The sequence below is a fragment of the Carassius auratus genome, unplaced genomic scaffold, assembly GCF_003368295.1.
Source record: "Carassius auratus strain Wakin unplaced genomic scaffold, ASM336829v1 scaf_tig00216425, whole genome shotgun sequence".
NCBI lineage: Eukaryota > Metazoa > Chordata > Actinopteri > Cypriniformes > Cyprinidae > Carassius > Carassius auratus.
In genome coordinates this window covers 31372-47914 of record NW_020528566.1, presented here as the reverse complement: position 1 = coordinate 47914, position 16543 = coordinate 31372, and the positions used below count along the sequence as shown (strand labels likewise).

The 16543-nt window shown below is 36.4% G+C and overlaps 2 protein-coding genes across 2 annotated transcripts in view; both read left to right on the top strand.

Moving 5' to 3' along the window:
* Positions 1 to 1858: 1858 nt before the first annotated feature.
* LOC113098153 (myb/SANT-like DNA-binding domain-containing protein 2) lies at positions 1859 to 5548 on the top strand. Its single transcript, XM_026263099.1, has 4 exons — positions 1859 to 2333; positions 3348 to 3603; positions 4414 to 4477; positions 4565 to 5548. The coding sequence occupies exons 1-4, from the start codon at positions 1893 to 1895 to the stop codon at positions 5430 to 5432; spliced, it is 1629 nt and encodes a 542-aa protein (XP_026118884.1). The 5' UTR covers positions 1859 to 1892; the 3' UTR covers positions 5433 to 5548.
* A 3946-nt stretch (positions 5549 to 9494) lies between these two features.
* LOC113098151 (endothelial cell-selective adhesion molecule-like) overlaps positions 9495 to 16543 on the top strand; it is a 30218-nt gene continuing 23169 nt past the window's right edge. Inside the window, exon 1 of the mRNA XM_026263098.1 lies at positions 9495 to 9967. Coding sequence (XP_026118883.1) covers positions 9898 to 9967 — 70 coding nt within the window. The 5' untranslated portion in view covers positions 9495 to 9897. The remainder of the gene's footprint in view (positions 9968 to 16543) is intronic.

Sequence of the window (16543 nt, the reverse complement as noted above, 5' to 3'; positions counted from 1 at the left end):
TTTTTTGTTTTCCAACACAAATATAATTCGACAGCATTATTAAATCAACAACATTACAATAAAATACATGATTCATGCAGATAATCCAAGCTGCTATGAATATAAACAAATTCTTCTTCAATGTACATTTGTGGCAGCCAGACAGCAGACTAAATCATCAAAACTGGTTCAGTCTATGACATCCTGTATTATACTTCATAAAAGAAGAAAAACATATTCTAAAGCTGTTATTTTTATGCGAACATTAAAGAAACAATGTGTCTGTAAAATAACAGGGCAAGAAAGGGGCATGATTATATCCATTACTTTTAAAGAAACACATACAGAATTTAAATTTGACCACGATTAAGCATTTAGTTGTATTTCTTGTGGACAGAACACGTGTACACAAGTAAAGTGTTCCAAATCTGTTCTGTTGCCAGCCACATTAACAAACTCTGACACAAGGCAGAATGTAACGAGGAAGAGCAACCCCGCCTAGTGGTCAGCAATGGTACTTTCCCTTGTAGCTGTGGTGGAAAATACGCCTAACGTACTTGTATGGCAGAGTAAATGACCATCTAGAAAAAGGTTAATTGATTTTAATATTTTAATAAAATATTACTAATAATGTCATATTAGATCATGTTTACATACATACTTATTTGTATAAAATACACGAGACAGAGGTGGAATCTCCAGGGGTCAGAAAGAAAAACGTCCTGCTAGGTTTATTCCACTCATCAACTCACTCCATTCCATTCATCAGTTCTACCTCCGATCTAAAAAAAAACTTTGCTAATTAGCATATCCAGGTGACTGGAACAAAATACTGAGGACTTTTACTTTCTGAACCTGGACTTAAATGGGTAACTGAACTATCATATATATCTATATTTACATAATATTTAACTTTCACATGACAACCGTTTTGATTTTTGGAAGTGATACTGTTTATATGTAGTTGTACAAATCTGTTTGTAGTATATTTATATTGGTAAACTTACATTTCTTAGGCCGCCAAGCAAGGTACAGATTAAATCCTGTCTGAAACTTCGTTTTGAAAGCCGACCAACTGAGTTTCGTTATTTTCTCAAAACAATCTGTGATCCCTCGCCATTTCACTCCAGTTCAGGATTTACATTTCCCGCTAACGAGTGAAAGAAACACGAGGCGAGCGATTACGGGTCGAGTCACACTCACAAACTCAGGTCTTATATTCAGAAACATGCTTCAAACAGCAGGTGAATTCTCACGGCGTTGCTTTTGTTTGCAGTAGTAAACACCGACTCTTCGACTTTCAAAACCTTTTGTAGATGACAAATCGGCTTTCACTCCGCACTAGTGATGAGAGATTTGAACGGAGGCTTCGGAGCTTGTATGTGTCGAGAATAAAGAGTTGTGACAAATGAAGCCTCGATTCGAAGCTTGTCTTGTTAACATAGAAATCACGCGACCAATGTCAAACGAAGCGAGACTTGAAACGAAGCTTCACTTTCTGTCCAGTCACGTGCGCGATTCACTTTGCTGACGAAATGTTTGATCCCCCAGATCTTACTTTACGAGTAAGTTTTAATCCTGATTTTTCCCTTGACTATAGGCTTTCACTTTTTGCATAATAATTATAATATTTAATATAATTTCATTCATTATAAAATATATACATTTTTTATATTTTACATAATAAAATATTTGTATTATTATATTTAAATGTATTAAATTATTCAAAAGTGAAACATTGCTTTTTACATAATTATCGCCCATAATATATACTTTTTAATATAGTGTTATTATTTATAACAATTATTTTTAATATGTAGCATAATATTGGGTGCAAAAATGATGCTGTCAATCGCGCTTGGAGTGAGCGCGCGCACTCTTCTCTGCCCCCTCCCCTTAGCAACAGAGGCAAGATGGCGGCCCCCAGTAACGCCGATCGTTCTCCTGATCTATCGGTGCCGCTGAAGATTCCCAAAACTGAGGTTCCTTCCCCGGAATCCGAGGATCTGAGTGACAGCAACCAATACCATTCCAACCCCTCCACCCCTAACAGATTCTCTCCTCTGAACGTCGGGATTTCGCTGTCTGGGGGCGCAGGCCGGAGTGGATCGGCCTCTGCCTCTAACAGCTTCACCGCTTGCCGAGGCATGTCATGGACGCCGTCTGAAACAAACGCGCTGATCGCCGTGTGGGGCAACGAGCGGCTGGCGGAGGCGCGGATGCAGCAGCTGGAGGTGGCCGGGACGGTGTTTTCTGGCAAGGCGCCGGGACCCGCGATGTACGAGCGGGTGTCCAGAGCGCTGTCAGAGCTGGGTTACGAACGGACCCCATCCCAGTGTCGAGAGAGGATGAAGGTAACAGTTAGATAAAACATTCAAACCAATGGCTGTCACTCACTTATTCTTAGAGGCTTGTTGTCATGTTTAGTCGGCAGTTTACACAGAGCTTTGGTGAAGCTGTCAAAATCAAAACACAAAGCATGGATCTGTCTTGTCTCAAGCATGACTGTCGGTTATGATCAGTTTATGGTAGACCTCCACAGAGGTTTTTGGTAAAATGGCGAAATCCAAACAAAAGGCTATATATATATATATATATATATATATATATATATATATATATATATATATATATATATATATATATACACACACATACATACATACATTCAGGTCACACATATGCATTCAGGTCAGAATGATGTTGTTTCATTTTTAGACATGTTACACTGAATGACAATGAAATAATATACATACACAGCTACCATCTAATTCATATTCAAGCATTTTACTTATATTATTATTTATATTATTTGTATAAGTAAAACTATTTTATGATTATTTAATTTTTCAGATTTTATATATGAAGCATTTACTTATTAATGTATTTACTTCAGCATTTACCTGTGAAATCACTTACGCTATCGACAACAGTCATATATTATATATTATTGTAACTCTTGTATATGATAACTCTTATCTCAGGGTTCGAACCTACACCCTTTTGATTACTAACTAGATCTTTTAACTTCTGCACTACACCACCCACCATTCACACTGCTTTCACTATGTCTGAATTTGCATACCTCCATGCTACATACATAGTATGCAAAAAGCAATGTCAAATTTGTAGGATGTTTGAATATATTTTTAGTGTACATTTATAGAAACAATGCTATTTCATATATGAAAATATATGAAAACAAAAAAAAAGTTGAGTGTCTGTTTTTAACAATAAGTGCTGGAAGTACAGGGAAAACATTTTTTTTTTTTAATTATTATTATTTGTGATGTCCATTTCCGTCTTAACTGATTCAAATATGGAGTGCATGTGTTGCTGTTTTTAATAAACATGACCATCATCTGCAGACGCTGAGACGTTGTTATAGCCGGGTAAAGGAACATGGCATTGGGAAGAGGAAGAGCAGTTACTCCTTCGAGCAGCTGGAGAAAGTGTTCGGGCAGGGCGGCTGGGACTCTCAAAGCTGTCAGCCTGTGCTGATCAACAGCAGCGGGCTCTACCAGGAGATGGAGTCAGACGGAAGCACTATGGAGGACTACTCTCAGGAAGACTGGTGTAATCAGGACCTTTCTGCTGCCTTCAATGAGGGAGACCTAGAAACAGGTGAATGCAAAAATCTCTCTCTGCAGTGTAAATGAGTTTAAAGTCACTATTGTTGTAACCTCCTCATTTAAAAAGGGGAGCTTGTAGACTAGTGGTGCAAAATCTGGGCAAGCATCTGAAAGATTTTAGATTCATACCTCATCAGTGCTGCTCAAAATGTGCTACCACAGATATCCATATAACGGTTCACAGATTTACTGATAATTTAATGATACATATTTAGTTACAGTATATACTTATTACACTACTGTACAAGTTACATTTATTCAGTAAATACACAAGTGACAGTGTAGGCTTTTAAATTTTAACAAGAACTATAAATAAAAAAAGACCTTTTATATTCATCAAATCCTGAAAAAAAGAAATCATTATATATATATATATATATATATATATATATATATATATATATATTTCTTTTGAACTACTTTTAACAATGTTAAAAGTAGTTGTTACCTGATATTTTTGTGGAAACCATATATATGTATATATATCAGGTAACCCAATATAACTGTATTTTTGATCAAATTAATGCAGCATAAGAGAATACATTTGTTTTTTAAACTTAAAACCATATATCAATACTATGTACTGATTATTAAAATTAATGTGTGTATATATATATATATATATATATATATATATATATATATGTGTGTGTATACACATTTTTTTTTTTTTAAAGATTCATCATTTTCACTGTGGCCCTATTTATCATCCCCAGTCTATGAAAATTCAGCCCCAACTCAAAGTCTAATGCTATGTGCATAATTTTAAATATCTCATAAAATACAATCTTATCTTTCACAGAGGACAGCCAGCTTCCAAAAACCAGAGTTCTTCAGATACGACTGGAGCCATCTGAGCACGCTCAGTAAGTTTGAACCCATGTCCTTTTTCCCTATCCATTTATTTAAACACAATTTCCACCCAGGTCCTCATTTCCTCATGCTCTCTTTAGACGCCAGGAAGTGATGCAGAATGTAATGCGTATCCTGGAATCAGTGGAGGTCAAATGGGAGCACTTCCAGACGTGGACTGACTTCTCCCGTCTCCACCTGTCAAACAAGCTGGCCATCTTCGGAGTGGGCTACAACACGCGGTGGCGAGAGGAGATCCGCTACCACTATGCAGAAATCAGCTCACAGGTTCCTCTGGGAAAACGACTGCGGGAATACTTCAACCCTGAGAAGGCCGAGGGCAGGGTTATCATGACCAAGGTGCAGAAGATGAACTGGAAAAATGTGTATTATAAATTCCTAGACATCACTATTAGTGAAGCTCGCTGTTTGGAGCTCCACATGGAAGTGGACTGGATCCCGATCGCACAGACGAGGGCTGCAGGGTGCAGCAACGGCTCTCAGTACCTTCTGCCAGGGGGCATCCCAAAAACATATGGCCTGTATGCAATAGGCTATGAGGAGATGAGTGGATCCAATTCTTCGCCTAGCACAGAGGACAAGTCTTCCCCCTCACAGGAAGAAGAGGAGACGGACCATTGCGAGAATTTGGAGAAGGACAAGAGGCCATCAGCCAAAGTCACTTACAGTTACCTCGGCATTGCAGAGGAAAGGACGCTACAGCAGTGTCTCTTCCAGCACTTTCAAACTTCAGGCAAACACTACACCAGAGGGGAGCCTTCGGCTGTAACCAGGTTCCTGCAGGACAACTGCACCGGCCAGACCAAGGAGGGCATCCTCTCTGGATTACACATCTACATTAAGTTCATCGAGGTGGAGCTGGACTTTCTCTCTGCCGGGTCTTTAGTGGAATGTTTAGAGACTGCGATCGGTTATTCGTTAAAGTTTAACAAGAAGGATGCACTGTAGCCAATTACATTTGCCAATGAATCTACCATATTTTCCAGACTATAAGTTGCACTTTTTTTCATAGTTTGGCTGGTCCTACGACCTATAGTCAGGTGCGACTTATTTATCAAAATGAATTTGACTTGAACCGAGAGAAATTAACCAAGAGAAATTAACCAATAGAAAACATTACCGTCTACAGCCGCGAGATGGCGCTCTTATGCTGCTCAGTGCTCCTGTAGTCTACACTAAGCAGCATAGAGCGCCCTCTCGTGGGTGTAGACAGTAATGTTTTCTCTTGGTTCTTGGTTCTAAACAAATGCGACTTATAGTCCAGTGTGACTTATATATGTTTTTTTCCTCATCATGACGTATTTTTGGACTAATGCGACTCAGGTGCGACTTATAGTCCGAAAAATACGGTATTTAAAGCCAGGATTTTGAAATGTAAACTTGAACTTAAAGTATATATGTGGTATGTCAGGCACAGTGTGTTCCGAAAGGGGTCATGTAGTCTCCTTTGCAGTAATTGTCTCTATCAGGGAGCGTAAACGGGAGCAAACTGCCTTTATTTAAACCTCTCGAGATCCAAACGCAGGAACTGTTCGGGGGGGGGGGGGGGGGGGGGGATCCTTAATGAGAACTCTTAATTAATCTAAGTATAAAGTCTATCTATATAGAAGTTTAAATATATATATTTAAGAGTATATATTGATATTGTCAAGCATTCCAACATTTCCATTTATAGCATTCAAAGAATGTTTTTCATAAAGCGTTTATCAATGTTTGGTTTTTATTTGTGAGTTCACACAGTGTCTTTATGTATGATTGTTTCCAGGTCACAGTCTTGTTTACATGTTTGGAAGGACAAAAAATAAATCGATGAAATGACGTGCTGTTCATTCACTTTATGATTTTAAATTCATGCATTTTAGGTTTTTATTTATGCAGACCTTTCGGAATTAAAATATTATAATTAAAAGTTTCTTGAAGTCCCTTATATACACATTAAGTCATGGCATGTCAAATGTAAAATTAAGATAGGCCTACATTTACTATAAAATTGAACTATAAGAATATGAAGTCTTGTTTTCAGAAAAATTTAACAAAATTAAGTTCAAACAAGAATAAACATCTGTCAGTGTGGTATGAAAACTTGTTTTCCCCTGAATTAAGTAGATTTTTCTAAACTAATTGGATATTTGTTCTTGTTTTAATCATCAATTCACCTAACTTTTCAAAATAAATCAAGCATAAAACAAGAACTTTTATTCCATGTCATTCTGTTCCTCTATAACTGCATCTTGATTTAATAAACTTCAGACATTTTCACTGTTAAACAAGATATAAAATAGTGACGAAGAACACTTTTTTGCACAGTGATCAGATGGTATAATATGTTATTTCCAAAGTTAGGTATTCAAGCAATAATTAACTTATTATTTTATTTTTAAACGACTATTAAATGAAATAGAGATCTGTTGGATTTTTTTTTTTTTTTTACTTTGAAGTGATGTTAAAACAACAAGACATTTAAATTTAAAGATTGTAATGAAGTGTTGTGCTCCTTTCCATTTATTCCTTGCATTTTCTTAACCTGGTTTTAAAAAGGTCTTAAATATACCTGCAGAGACACAGATGGGCGGCTATATGACCAGCAGGTGGCAGTAAATATCTGTGAGAGGCTGAAAGATGTGTCCAATAATGTCACATTCAAGAATAATAAACCATGTATTAGATTACTAAATATAGGCCTAAGTAGTGCATGTGAAAGTATCTGTCATACAAGTGAAGTAAAGTGCATTTTGTAATTCTTAAAACATGCAATACTTTAGTTCAATTTGACCCTGGTGCAGTGAATTCTGCCCCAAATCAGAAGACTGTGTAGTGTTTTATTTAACACACAGTGCACGTTCTCTTTGTAACACTGCTTGTGTATTAAACTTATTTTGTGGTGTTGCAAAGGTAGCTGGGTGCTGGCGCTAAGAGAATCAATAATTCAAACACAAAGTCTAATTTCCTTGCTTAGCCTGTCATATGAGATGAGTATCTCTCTCGGCCAGGAAAAAAACACTCCCAGTGGAGGCTGCTACACTTTTTCTAACCCCAAACATTTATTATTTGCTTTATTGATTGAGATCTCTGGTTTAAAAATGGTGGATGGTGACTAAAATATAGAACACTTATTATTATTGAACATGATAAGTGCTCCTTATCTTTATTTAGCTTTTTCTAAAAGCTCTAATATTACATGTGTCCTTATGAATACAGAAAATGCATCTATAAGAACATAATACTTTTTAATACTTTAATACCATTAAACCACTAATGTTTCAATCAGACAGAAACATATTTACGATTAAGTTGTTATAATTATTATTTTATTATTCTAGTTATTATTTTGTGTGTACGACAATATAATAATTTGTTTTTAAAAATATATATTTGCCAATATTGAATTATTATATTATTTTTCTCAATTTTAAATCTATTTTGATTATATATATATATATATATATATATATACATAAATACATACATACATATATATATACACAGACACACACACATATATATATAATTATTATTGTTTTATTGTACATTTATAACACATTATAATTATTATTATTGTACATTTATAACACATTATAAATTATAATTGTGATTTACATTATAAAATGTAATTAATACATAATTAAATCAAATTAAATGAATTAAAATAGCTTACCACTCTGTATTCTATATAACTTTAAACAACAACAAGTGGAATTAAATAAGAAAGGTAATAAAAAAGGCTGAACCTTCACTGTGTCTCATTCTTATCTCCTGGTTTTTTATGATTGAGCTGTGTGTGGTCATAAATGATGGACCAAATTACTCTGCAGGTCATGTTCACGTCATTATCTTTTCTGTTTGCTCGTCTGGGAGCTGTGAGATGATTGTGGCTCTGAATGTGTTCTCTTGTGTATCTGAGTGACTGACCTTTGCTCGTTGATTTTACAGCTCTGAATTGGTCAGTTGTGCCTTGGGAATGGCCTCCAGAGCGTGTTTTTTGATCTGTTGTGTCATTTTTATAGTGGTTTAAAAAGTAAAAAAGACCTTCTGTGTCAAGGAGTGTGCTGTTGCAGCTAAAACACCCAAGCTCACCCTGTCCTTTGAATTTTTTTGTGGATGCAGTTTGCCCAAGGTGCTCGAGTGCATTTAAGATATTAGCTTTGACTGCAAAACCACATGATCGTGTCCGAGTAGCCCAGGGTGTAATCACAGAACTGAGCTCATCTGCCCCTAATAATCCAGCAGTCCGACTGCATCCACCTCAGCCCTGTTTCCATAGCAACATGCCATCCTAAAGAAAAAGGAGTGAGGAGGTATTCACCTCCGAGGGCTGAGACCACTGTACTGCCTCGACAAGCCCCACTCCCTGTCCTGTTGCATTATCATTTCAAGAGATAAAAGGAACTACACGCTGTTTTCCCATCTAACTGAAAAGCACAAGAGCAGCCTGACTGTATTTTTATTGGTCTTCGGTCTTTTAAAAAGTTAAATGAAACCTCTGACTGCAGTCATGGTCATATATTAACCATAAGCATGTACATGAACTACTGATCTAAAAAGCATTATATAATATTTAGATAATGACTTGATAGTAAATGGAAAATGTAATGAAAGTAATAAAGTGTGACCTATTATACAAGTTTATGCCTATGATCATAAACTTACTAGTTATTTGTAAAAATTTATATTTGTCAAAATATCAGTCTATCAATCAACCTATCTATCTATCTATCTATCTATCTATCTATCTATCTATCTATCTATCTATCTATCTATCTATCTATCTATCTATCTATCTATCTATCTATCTATCTATCTATCTATCTATCTATCTATCTATCCAAATTCCACACTGCCTATGTTTTAGTAATTAAAGTGGATATGAATTCATATTAATTTAATTTATATCAAATCGACATCTTTGCTTTAATCACTGTAGATTTAATAAGCGCAGGTGGGTCGCGTTCAGTAGCTCGTGCGTTCTCACGCGGAGTTCACCTGGAACTGGAGTGATGACGTGTCGGTGCGCGCAGGGGGCGTTCCGCGCGAGTGCAGGTGCAACAGCTCCTCGAGCAGTCATTACACACGGACTGAAGTACCGCTAGTGTTCACCCCACTCTCGCTGTCTGTGGAGTGCGTCGAGAAACTCCAACGCTGTGAGAATCTTCGGGGATATTCGCCGAGAAACAAACGCACACTTGTTCAGTCTCATGCCACTGAATTCTGAGGAGTCAAAGATGATTTGCAGCTTTGAATGTAGCGTCAGTCTTCCCACGGTGAACATCGCTTGTTTTGAGGAGAGCACAAAGTTTTAGGACACTTGAAAGAGCCTTAGCGCTTTGATTTGTTTGTAGATAACCGTTATCTACTTCACGCGCAGTGTTAATACTGACGAGCGCGCGCAGAGCGGACACTCTTCACATGCTGAGCCATGGAGACGCTAACTTCCGCGAAACTTCACACCTGCCTGGCTTTCTTATCATTTCTGTGCTGTATCCCAGGTAGGCTGTTTCTACACCACTACATGAACTATTACTGTGCGCTGGGAATGTAAACACTCCATGTGTTTACATAATGGATAGATATGAATAGGTATAGCCTACTTGAGCGCTTCATTCAGACTGTTTTTACAGTCAAACGCTAAAAATAAAAAAAATACAAGCCAACAGTACTGAGTAATACTTTACATATTTAAACGTGTTCTAAAATAGTTAATTGTGTGTGTGTGTGTATACATGTTATATACATGTTATATAAACAATAATATTTCATATGTCTTTTGTTTGTTGTTTACAGTCTACAAGAATAAGAAAAGACATAATATGATAATTAGATAATTATTGATAAAAGTGAACTGGAATGTAGGTTATAGTTTACCAAATGGTAAGAAACAAATCAAGCGGAAGAATATATAAAAAAACACAATATAATGCCTTAATAACACGTTTAATAATTCTACATGATGTCCCTTAAGTCACATGCCCTTATAAAACACTGTTATCTAAACACTTCATGAGTAGACTAGTTTCACTTGGGTGTGGTCATCTGCTCATGGAGTCATTTGACATGCTTTCCAAAGCATTAAGGTCATTTTCCTTTAATTATTCTGTATGTAAAGTTCAAACAATTGATATTGTTTGGAACTAAGTGACGTAGCAATACTTTAGCAGTTGTAAGTAACAGATATGACTTATGAGGGTTCTGAGATTAATGATCTTTGTTTTCTTATGCATGCATACACATGCAACACATTTTGCAGGTGCGTCCTCTTCTCTGCAGTGCCTAGAAAAGAGGGAACAAAAAAGAATATAAAATGGATTAACAGCGGGTATTTCCTTGAGTAAATTATTTTTTTTAATTTTTATTGAGAGAACTTGATCAGTTAAAAAGTTTGAACCGAATGTGAAATCTTGAGCTGCAGTTCAGACATTTGAAGTGCAAACCAAGGATTTACTAAACCCATTGGAATGAAATAGCGCAGAAAAATACCATTGTAGGGTTTCTGTGTTAAGCCCAGGTGGCAGGGATAAAATAAATTCAGAAGAACATCATAAGTTCCTGTAATCCTGCATTGCTCTGGTAGCTTGTACAAGTCAAAGCATGGCTTTGGGTAAAAGCCCTTGTTGGCCGTTTGGTGACACTGGTAAAAACAAAGCAATTTCATGCCCGGTTTTGTTTGCTCTGTTTTTATATTTAGAAGAACTTTGCAACAACTTTAACATAACACTGCTGCTCTAGAATGCAACTGAAAACTTTGTGTTGACAGATTTACAATGTCCCATACGTATTTAAAAAAAAAAAGATGTCTTTATTAGAACACCAATGAATCAAAAAGCTTATAAAAATCACATTAATCTACAAGTAGTCAACTCAACTCCAGTAATGTCTTGTGAAGTGAAAAGCTATGTGTTTGTAAAAAACAAATCCATAATTAAGGCATTGTAACTAGGGTTGGTCTGAATACCATTTTTCGAGCTTCGAAGCTTCGGTAGTAATCAACACTGAATATTCGAAGCTTCGAAAGGAGGGGGCTGAACATATTATTCTCTCTAATAAAGGCAGGAATCTCTGTGTATCTGTTTCTGTTTGCATTTATATTATGTCGAGAACCATCCATCCAATGACTTCACCTGTGGCGGTTGTGTTGCTGTGGACCCAAGGGAGTGCAGTGTCGCATTTTGGTGCAATATGGACACGCGAAACATACAGAATTAATAAACTAGAGAAAGGCGAGCCAGAAGCGGTGCGCCTCATGCAGACAGGGTTTATATGCTCCGAGAACGGACACTGCACTAGTGATACAAAACACACAGGTCTGTTAAGAACAATATCAAAATTATTATTATTAGCCTGGGCTATTGTATGTTTTTTTTCATGGCTGCCGAATTTGCAAGTATTTTCCAAGAAAGTTAAGTGCACATTTGTATCATGTAAAATTACTGATTAACATGTGGCGGATAAAAGCAGCTTGGTTTTTTTACACCAACAATATATTACTTACAGAAATTACAGGTGATTTTTCAAACTCGATGTGCTGTTGTGGTAGGCCAGTTTCAAATTGCACATATGGGACACTGCCTTTGTTTTGTCCTCACTCAATTTAAAGTGATCCCATCTTCTTTTCCAGATGAACTGAATCATGACGTTCACTCAAAAAAAAAAAAAAAAAATTATTAGAATCTCAAAATTAAAAATCGAATGCCAAACCACCGAACAAATATTTGAATAATCAAATATTATGATCCAGCCCTAATTGTAACATAAAACCATGCTTCTATAGCTAAAATATGCATCCTCTATCACTCTATCACCTTTCTTCATTCAGAAAGCGACTCTCCTCTGAATCAGGAGAGAATCTGCACTGATAAAACACTGTTCACAAGTTAAAACAGTCTTTTTCATTAGAGAAAGAGTGATTATGGACTCTTATTTTAGCAAATAGTGATGGTTCAAAGGTAAAATGCCTTGATGAAAGCACTTTTGTGTGAACTGAGACAAAATGTTATTTGGGAACTTTCATGTGATGAACTGCCCCTTTGTGAACCTGACAGGATTGTATAAATCCACTAAAACTCACCTTGAGAAATAAATGCAAATATCTGGAAATATATATGTTATAAATTTTGATATGATAGATTATCTAATGCAATGACATTCATATGTTTTAAAGTGTGACTTACTGAAAGTGTCCAAATACTTTTTGGGGTCATTGCAGCTAGAACTGGCATTTTTTCCATTAATGCCATGTTGGTTAGGGTTTGAGATGTGGGGTGTGTTGAGTATCAGGGTGTCTCATGTACAGAAATGAGAGGTCTCCCTCTCCCAGTGCTGTGTCCCTAGAGGAACAAGCTCAGTTCGGTCTGGGGTCATGGGAAAACTAGTATGTGACTTTCCCAACTTTTCCCAACTCATAATCCATGTGACATATCCTCTTGGAGAGGATTTTACATTACATGGCTTGTACAACCAATTGTCTTTTGACGTGCCTTTGTTTCTTTGTGTTGACTTTTTTTTTCGAGTGATTTTTTTATTTATTTAATTTTTTTATTGGAAAAGATTGTGATTCATTCAAGTCCTAGAGCAGCTTAAATCACCAGTGTTTTTGCATCCATTCATCATTCAATTTAACTTGGTGTGGTGTAGTGGCAGGTTGTCGTGCCGATGTGTCAGTTTAGCCTATAACTACTGAGCTCATGCAGGGTGACGTTGTGTTGATGCTTTTGCGCTCCTCTCTAGCTGGTCTTACAGGAATCTGTGTAACAATTCTTGACTCTAGAGATACTGAGGTCAGACGCAGAGACTCCTTCCTGTCAACTCTTGAAGGCACGCACAGATTCTCACTCATACTAATATCTCAGTGTTAGAAACAGAACGGTGTTTAGCATGAAATATTTCAGAGGGGACACCTACAGTATGTCTTTTTCACTAACAACCTATACAGTCCAGTTTAACCAAGCCATGCATATTTAAATTAAGGCCAATAAAAAAATTTGGTGCATCTTTGCACCATTTCCTAATTTGCATAATTCCTTTAGTGAATGCTGAAACAACGCAGACAGCTCGTGCAAATGAATGTCAGCGGGTGCAATTCATTTTTAGTGAATTTTTATTGTGTTTTGTAAAGGGGCTTGCATATCGTTATATCAAACCAATTAATTCAAAATCATATTCTTGATAATATAATATAATATAATATAATATTGATTCTCCTTACCTTGCAATCCAACGAGAAAAGTAAGACATTTTCATTATTATTATTATTTTCTTTTTTTGTAGCAGAGCATCAAAACTATTGACATGAAACAAAATGAATCCTGCAAATCCAGTTAATGCAACTCAGGAGAAGAGTAATCTTGAAGAGCTAGCTGAGCTTTTGTAGAGGAAGTGACAGAGTAATTACCACTGCTGAAATCCAGTGTAATCTCATGTGGCTGGTCAGGAATCATACAGTGCTGAAATGCAGTGACAGCAACTTACTGTCTGACTGTCTCTCTGTCAGATTGTCTTATTTTACCTGGAGTTCTCCCTTTACACTGTAAGAAATATTTTTAAACATCATCTTCATATGGTAGAATCTTAATTTTGATTCTAGTGAAAAATATTAGTTAACGTTGCTGAATTATTCTACACCATAATACTAACTACTGTACATCAGGAAACAGTACTTTTTAAGATTTGTAAGAAACAGAGACTTTGTGCCGGAACCTAGTGTACTGCTACCTTGCTATTAGGCAGCTTCCTATTGGCCTACTGAGAGGTTCTTGTTAAGCCTCAATTGCTGATCAAGAGTTTCTTTGGGTAAAATGGGTGACCTTGGGGTCACAGTTTGTTGTATAGCTCTCCTGCCCATGAAAGAACACCTCTTTCTTCAGAGAAATAGCCTGACACCGATATGAGCAAGAAAAAAAAATTGTGTCTTGTTATGGAGAGAGATTGCAAAAAGAGTGAGAATCAGAAGTGAGCTGTCACTGAGGTTTTGCGCACCTGTCATTCCATCAGCCATTAGAGGACAGAAAGCTTTACTTTACAGCTCATCAGCACTAGCCTACTTCAGCTCCTGTGGCCATGTACAGCCTCAAAACCTCATTACTGTAAGAAAGAGAAAAAAAAACGCCTTGCACACAGTCATTTATAACCATTGAGAACAGTCATCTTCACATATAATTACATACTCATACTTCAGACAGGGTCCTGAACCTGTGTTTACATTCTGTTGACTATAACAATAATTTTGGTGCTGCTCTCATTATAAGCTGTAATTATAGACTTTCAGAGGGAGTATTAGGATCATTGGCGCACACCAGTGTTTTGGAGAGCTAAGACTTCATTACGATAATGACAGCTCAGAGGTAAAGACCCTCTGTCTCGCTGGTTTTATCCTCCCATCGGGCTTTCAAAGACAAGATGCACACAGTCAGATTTAATTTGCATGTTGTTGTTGTTTTAATTCTCCATTCCATTTGCTCTCACTTCAAGACTTTGTGATTTACTGGAAATATATTGTATACTGTAATTCAGTCAAGGGTGCCAGGAGGATGGGTTGATCCTGAATAACACATTTAGTTTAGTCGAGTGTGACTTCCACGAATCCAAGCAAACATTAGATTTGGTCTCTAAAGTTACACTGACCAAGTGGCCATTGCCCCATACAAGCAGTAATGCTCTAAATAGGAGGGGATTGATTCAGGGGCCAAGCCTCAGGCAGTGACCTCTTGTTTCATGTTCTTTCATTAGCAGTGTTAAGAATTAAATGCTCTAAAATGAGCTTACTATATTTAGATTTAAACCCTATTGTTTAGCAGCTATGCATCTTGTGCCAAGTCTGAACAAACACAAAGGGAAATGAGGAAATATAGCTTTGTTTATAGGCAACAAAAATGATACTCACTTCATGATTTTCAGTAACACTAACCTGCATTTGTTTCACTGGAAAATTCTTTAAAGAGAACAACAGTAACATTTGAATTTGTATACTGGTATTGTGATTAAACTTCAGGTTCTTGCCGCTTGGCTCTCTGTGACCTTCATTGACGCTTGGCAAGTGTGTGTTTTTTTTCCTCATTAGTGACTGATCATTACTGTCATTGATTTCTCACTTAAATCCTTTAGTCATTAAGGTGGATCCTCTTTGGCTTGTTACAGAGTTATTTTTGGCTCTCATTTGTAGGACTTGTAGTGTTTGAGTTTGAAAGTGTTAGTATTCGGTTTATTATGTGCCTGCTACTAGAGCTGTACAAAAATCATGTTTGACTGTCTCTAGTGGAGTAATTGATCATTTTTAATTAATAAATTACACATTTTTGATTTAATAAAGTTTTTTGTTAGTTTTTTTTATATTATATAAAATAATTTCCCCAGAAGAAAATGTATTATATAAGTGTGTGTGTGTGTGTATGCATAAATGTATGCATGTGTGTATAAATGTATATATACAAAAAAATAAACATAACAACATGTTTTTCTTAAATATATACATATTAAATATATACATGCATATATACATATGTGCATATATGTGTTTGGTGTGTATATACATACATAAACACATTTCTTGCCACTGTGTCTTTGCTTTGTAAGCAAAGCGACATGTTGTCTAGAAAATTCACAGGTGATGTTTCTTTAGCACTCATTTTTGAGCCACAGAGTATAATTTGAAGCACAAAACACTCATCTATGACTTCGAAAACACACTTATTACAACCACAGGTTGTTACTGAAAGTTCTGAAGACCATTTAAAGAGCTGTAACTTGTTATTGCATTTGTATTGGATTTATGCACATTTTATTTCTTGTGGAGCCCTACTGTGTGCTTTCCATGCAAGACATAATACAGATATTTGAATGTGTCCCCTGCTTTTATTTCTTAAAATCTAAGCATATAGACTCTTTCTATGATAATTTATGATAATTTTATCCTCCTAAGACAGCCCAGGGGTGATGCTGCATCTCTGCGGTATATGTCGAGCTAATATCTCACACGCTGCTGCTCCCATCAGCTACATCAAGCATGCAGTTTGGAAGCGGGGTGATGCGGTATGCATTACGACTTGCAGGGACACACATATTGTGTGTGTGTG

Excerpts from the sequence above, each read along its gene's own strand:
- LOC113098153 (XM_026263099.1), top strand. The coding sequence starts at position 1,893 with ATGGCGGCCCCCAGTAACGCCGATCGTTCTCCTGATCTATCGGTGCCG. Across the intron at positions 3,604-4,413 it reads TGAGGGAGACCTAGAAACAG|AGGACAGCCAGCTTCCAAAA; the intron begins GTGAATGCAAAA and ends TATCTTTCACAG. Across the intron at positions 4,478-4,564 it reads GAGCCATCTGAGCACGCTCA|ACGCCAGGAAGTGATGCAGA; the intron begins GTAAGTTTGAAC and ends TGCTCTCTTTAG.